Source organism: Hyperolius riggenbachi, chromosome 4, assembly GCF_040937935.1.
Source record: "Hyperolius riggenbachi isolate aHypRig1 chromosome 4, aHypRig1.pri, whole genome shotgun sequence".
Lineage (NCBI taxonomy): Eukaryota > Metazoa > Chordata > Amphibia > Anura > Hyperoliidae > Hyperolius > Hyperolius riggenbachi.
In genome coordinates this window covers 156014514-156020513 of record NC_090649.1, presented here as the reverse complement: position 1 = coordinate 156020513, position 6000 = coordinate 156014514, and the positions used below count along the sequence as shown (strand labels likewise).

At 40.2% G+C, this 6000-nt stretch overlaps 1 protein-coding gene across 13 annotated transcripts in view; it reads right to left on the bottom strand.

The window, feature by feature from the left end:
- Positions 1 to 1063: 1063 nt before the first annotated feature.
- The window catches only part of MED12L (mediator complex subunit 12L), a 742320-nt gene continuing 737383 nt past the window's right edge, over positions 1064 to 6000 (bottom strand). For all 13 annotated transcript variants that reach the window (XM_068280808.1, XM_068280810.1, XM_068280809.1 and 10 more), the window contains one exon: positions 1064 to 1513. In XM_068280808.1, the coding sequence (XP_068136909.1) occupies positions 1461 to 1513 (53 nt within the window). In that variant the 3' untranslated portion in view covers positions 1064 to 1460. The remainder of the gene's footprint in view (positions 1514 to 6000) is intronic.

Sequence of the window (6000 nt, the reverse complement as noted above, 5' to 3'; positions counted from 1 at the left end):
GTTTCAGATTTGTGATTCGACCACCACTGTAGCCAAAGAGATCAGCAGGACTGCCAGGCAACTGGTATTGTTTAAAAGAAAACAACCACAACCCTCTCAGTTAAGGTTCCCTTTAAGTAGTGGTTGTTGTGTGTTCCGTTCACTTGGGATCTGAATTAATGTTACATTCTGGATACCAGAGGCAGTGAAATCCGGAAACAGTAAATTCGGGCGCCTGAGGCTAGTGGACAAATCGGGCGCCGCCATTCACTCCTATAATAAATATCGTTTAATGGGCGCCCAATAGGAAAAAAGGGCGCCGGAGAAAACTAACGTTTTAAAAGCGGCGCCCGGAGACTTAATGTTTTATTACTGTTTCTCATGATTACACATTATTTAATGATTTATACATTTTTAAATATTATTTTTAAACGAAAAACAGTACAATATTTTTTTCCAAACATTATTTTTAAACGAAAAACAGTACTTTTTTTTTTTTTTTTTTTTTAACATTATTTTTAAACGAAAAAACCAACAGGGGGGTCTTAGGTTTAGGCACCAACAGGGGGGTCTTAGGTTTAGGCACCAACAGGGGGTTTTAGGTTTAGGCACCAACAGGGGGGTCTTAGGTTTAGGCACTAACAGGGGGGTCTTAGGTTTAGGCACCAACAGGGGGGTCTTAGGTTTAGGCACTAACAGGGGGGTCTAGGGGTTAGGGGTAGGTACAGGGAGGGTTACTTAGTAATTTTTTTTTTTTAAACGTTATTATACGTTTCACTATTTAAACGAAAGATTAACGTTTTTACAATTGCCGATTTAATGCACATTATTTAATGATTTATAACTTTAAAAAACATTAATTTTAAACGAAATACAGTACAATACAATTTTAAACGTTATCCATGCTTATCGTTAAAAACCCGGCGCCCTTTTTTCCCAGCGCCCCTTTTTAACGTACGCGTGAAATCCATGTTATATACAAAGTATTTTACTTTTATATTCATACAACTATGCTAACACCTAAAAAAAATGCTTCTTAATAATAAGAGGCTCAATCTTGTCAACAGAAATGTAAACTAAAGCATTAGAAAGTCTATAAATGTTTAATTAAACAGTGACCATTTTAAATAAGGGTAAAGAAACAACAATAAAACCAAACACTTTAATACAATAAAATGTTAAATTAAATATCAAAGTATTTGTTTGGTCCAGCACAACTGTATGACCAGTTGCAAATCTACAATGCCCTTCAACATCAGCAAAATACAACAAAATAAAACAAAGACCGTATCTATGCTAGGATTTATGCGTTGGCAAAACATAACTTTTTCTCCCAATACCTTTTTTTATAAGACGCGCTTGTGAGTGCCAATACTCTAGAAGCATCCAAACTACTGAAAAACAATATAACTTTCTAACTACAGACTGACCAATATGTACAGTGTCATGAAAATCAAAACATTAGAATATCAAGTCCAGCATTAAAAACTTGAGGGGTCGCCATATAAATTTGTTGCTTGCTGTGCCTGGTTATCTGTGTAATAAGAGAAAAGAAATATTAAAATAAGTAACATGAACATGCAAAGCCCTGCACACTAGTGGCTGTAAAATGTAACAGATTGGATGGAACAACATTTTAAGAACTATTCCTAACATTATTGAACATTTACAGAAAAGTTGTAAAAATGTATATAAAGATCATGGTTCATGTGATAATTTCTTAATCTTATGGTGGCCATAGATGGTACAATTTTTTCATACAATCTTACCATTTCTATGCAATATAAGGGAACTGCCTAAATTATTCTTTCAGTATATTCACTTAATTTACCCTTAGGGCTAGTCCACACTAGGTCCGGAAACGTATCCGTGGCTGCGTTTTTCAGCCCTGATGAAAAATGGAGTCCCGGATACTAATGTTAAAAATAGCAGCCGTCCTCACCCAAGAAAAGAACGTATCCGTCTGCGTTTGCAGGGACCCGTTTTCAAAACCTGAACGGAAGGTCCGGAATTGCTGCATTTTTACGGACCACGGATACACGGATGGGTAGTGAAAAGCAATGGGAAAACGCAACTCCATCTCCACAGGCAAAATAGCACCAAAAACGGATGAAAAAACAGATAGCCGGAACTTTATTATTGGCCCAAAAAATCCTCCCACTACCTTCCTAATGATAGACACGTTTTCTATCCATTTTTTGGGGTAAAAAACTGAACGGAAACTGATGAAAAACTGATGCACTTTTTTAAAAACTGATCCGTTTGCGGTCTGGTGGTACTTCCCCTGGTCCCGAACTGCAGAGTCCGTCCTGCAACCGTGCCTAGTGTGGACCTAGCCTTATACTACATAGAAATGGTAAGATTGTATGAAAAAATTGTACCATGTATGGCCACCATTAGAATCAGCATTGTTTAAATGATGTGAATGTTTCAAGACATACATTACAGAGATATTTATTATTTATGATTTATCGAAGCCCAAAACAAAAAAAGGAATGTCCCAACAACTTAATGGAAGAGCAGTAACCTAAAAAGTAAAATAAATAAGTAAAATAAACAGTATAAACAATAATGTTGAGTCCATGGGGAATTTTGATAAACTGTAAAGTTTACTACACATGTTCTCATTAGTGAGAACTTAAAGAGAACCCGAGGTGGGTATTTAAAATGTTAAAAGAACACAGAGGCATATCCAGTGCGCTATGGCATGCCTCTGTGTATCTGCATTGCCGCCTCAAAGTCCTGCCCGGGGTCTGCTGTGCCCCCCCTGTAAAAAGTGCTAGGCTAGCGACAATCTCCTAGTCGCTATCCGTGTATTTACATCAACCCTTCCATTCTAGCTGGGCTCTGCTGTTGCCTACCTCCGTGAGCTCCTTCCAATCGGAAGCTAAGCCACGACCTGGGAGGTACTTCCTGGGTCGCTAGGAAGATTTGGTCTATTGTAATTGGAAGCCCCATACTCATGCCAACCTTTGATCTGTGAGCTTCAGAACCAAACAGAGGAGTCAGCACTGGCGGATCCGGTGTACACATGAGTAAATCAGTGATCAAACACGCTGATCGATGTGGATGTAGCGAGTGGGCAGAGCTAATGAAAAACAGATGGGGCGTACATGCAACAGAGTGCAGCTTACCATGCCATTTTGCATTTGCTCTAATGGGAACTGAGCATGAGACTCCAATGCTTCTGTACACAACACCTCTCTGAAGTACACATGATTTATACCCCTCAGCCCATGGCATAAAGTGATTAAGGATTGTTTAAACTCTTGGGTGAGGTGAAATAGGAAAATCCATGGGGATTTAACTCCAATTCTATAGCAATAATATGTTTTTTCCCTTTCCGTACATCTTTCCAATACGGAGCAACTTTGGGGCATTCCCACATTAAATGTAGGGTTGTGCCTATGCTTCCACAGTCCCTCCGACACCTGCCCATTGTTTTAGGATATATTGCAGACAATTAAGCAGGTGCCCTGTACCATCTAGATAGCATCTTAAAGTTAGTTTCTTGGCTTGATGTACTGATATAGGACACAGGGGCAGCCCTACACACCTTCAGCCATTGTTCTTCATCTAATTACCCACTCCTTTATAAACAAAGGGGTATTTCTGCAGTCTGTGTTTATTAAGCAGCGTACACACGCCGGACTTTAGGCAACGACGGGTCCGTCGTTGCCTCCCGCTGGGTGGGCGTGCCAGCGACAGTCCGGCGTGTGTACGCTCTGTCGTCAGACTGATACGGCTGTTTCTGAGCGATCCGCCGGGCGGATCGCTCAGAAACAGCCGTATCAGTCTGACGACAGAGCGTACACACGCCGGACTGTCGCTGGCACGCCCACCCAGCGGGAGGCAACGACGGACCCGTCGTTGCCTAAAGTCCGGCGTGTGTACGGACCTTTAGCGTGCTGTATGGAAGAGCATGTAGGGCTTTAGTGTATAATGTAGACATTCCATGTGTATCCCAATAGCTGCTTGCCTGATTTTGTCTTTACAAGTTTGGTACCAATGCTGAAGGGTCAAGTGAGATATCCCAGGTTTAAACCATTCACCCCAAGTTTTCAGTGTCCATTTTACTCAATGTGGAGTAGAGTCTGTCAATCCACAGAGTGTAGGAGGTTTCCAGCCTTAAAGGGAACCCAAAGTGAGAGTGATATGGAAGCTGCCATATTTATTTCCTTGTAAACAATGCCATTTGCCTGGCAGCCCTGTTGATCTTCTGGCATTAGTAGTGGCTAAGTCAAAACCCCAGAATAAGTGTACGACTAATCCAGTAAAAACTAAGTCCGTTGAGTCATAGTACCTGATCTGCATATGCTTGTTCAGGGTCTATGGCTAAACATATTAGAGACACTGGGTCAGGTGGACTTCCAGCTAACTGGTATTACTTAAAAGGAAATAAATATGGCAGCCTCCATATTGCTCTCACCTCAGGTTCCCTTTAAAGCTGCATTCTAAACATAAATAACATACTCTATGGGCAGAAAACATACAGTGAAATTTACAAACAGTGGCTGTAAATACCTCCTTATTAAGGTGATGCAAACCACACCTACGATGGTGAAAGCCTAGGTACACTTATTTTGCTAAACAATATTGTGCTGTTACTAATGTGTAGAGCAACTGTGCAGATATATTCCCAGGAAGGATGAATGTTTCTCTCCTGAGTTCCTGAATGAGTGAAGACCAAGTACTCATTGTGACACATTCTTACAAACTAGCACAGACGTGTCATATGCTGATGATTGCTAACAGTGAGAAACACAAATATCAACTCCAATGCTTTTTCACATGATGTCTGCTGCTTTATTACTAAATATCTTCAGGCTTGCCAATGCTCTAGTTAGGACTGTTAAAGGGAGTTTTACATTTTTCCTAAATGAAGACACTGATCAGACATACATCCACGTACAGTATATACGTTGGAGGTATTAAGCCCTTATCATCTTATACCTTATCTATATAAATATAATTCTACCGACAAACGCTAGATGATTACTATTAACTTTCTCTCCGGAGTTTTCTTTTAGGTGATATTTTTATACCTTGTCAATGTGCCATTTAAGCCATCAGCAAGTAAGGAAACACTCAAAATAATTTTGGCAGTACTTTTTTTGGCTACTTTTCTGAAATTTTTCAATTGCAAAGTGGTGAAACGTTATTTTAAATAGAAGATGAAAAATTATTTCCAGAGATAAAAAAGGTGAATTGAATAAGGGCCAGTGTAAGAGATAATCATAACACAGTGCAGCTTCCCTTTCCATCTACATTCCAGCTTAGGGCAATTCAGTAGATTTTTTCCCCCCAAGACACAGAACAATGAGATGTAAGCTGAAACTGGCCCACTGGGAGGCAGAAGACAAAAGCTAGTAGGTCAGCTGGTAGATGGAGCCACCAGTCCAGCATCTTCAGTATCACAGCCACTGGAGTCTTATGCATGTTATTGTTCAAAATAATACTGGTTTCCTACCAGTGCTATCTGTAAAGACACGTGGCGAAGTCTTGTCAAAAGGTGCTAATGTACTGGTACTTGACCCCTGCTAGGACTATAATTGTGATTTTTGAAGGTGCAGCAGAGAGGGATTATTTTTATATATTTGGTGGACATGCGGAAAAAAATGGCAGGTTCTAACACAGGCAGTATCAAATAATCTATACTAGCATTGGTGTCCAGTTTCCAAAAAACCCTGGGGTTGCACTACTGGGTATGAAGCCACCTCAATAAGTGAAAGGGCAGTTTCAGCTGCTTTCTGCTTGTATACATTCTCACGGCTGCCAGATAGGTCATTGCGACCTCCTGGAAGAAGAGCTCCCTTAGCATTGACCAATCAAAGCTAGGATAAGTCACGCTGTGGTTTCTGATGGATTCAAATCTATTCAAGACGATAAACTTAAGACCTTTGAACCTTTTTGGTCACCTTATCACAACAATCACTTTACAAATACCCTTTCCTTTAACCTAGCTATGGTATAATATGATCCTAGTATACATCACTATGAAGCACCATGATCCGAGATGAA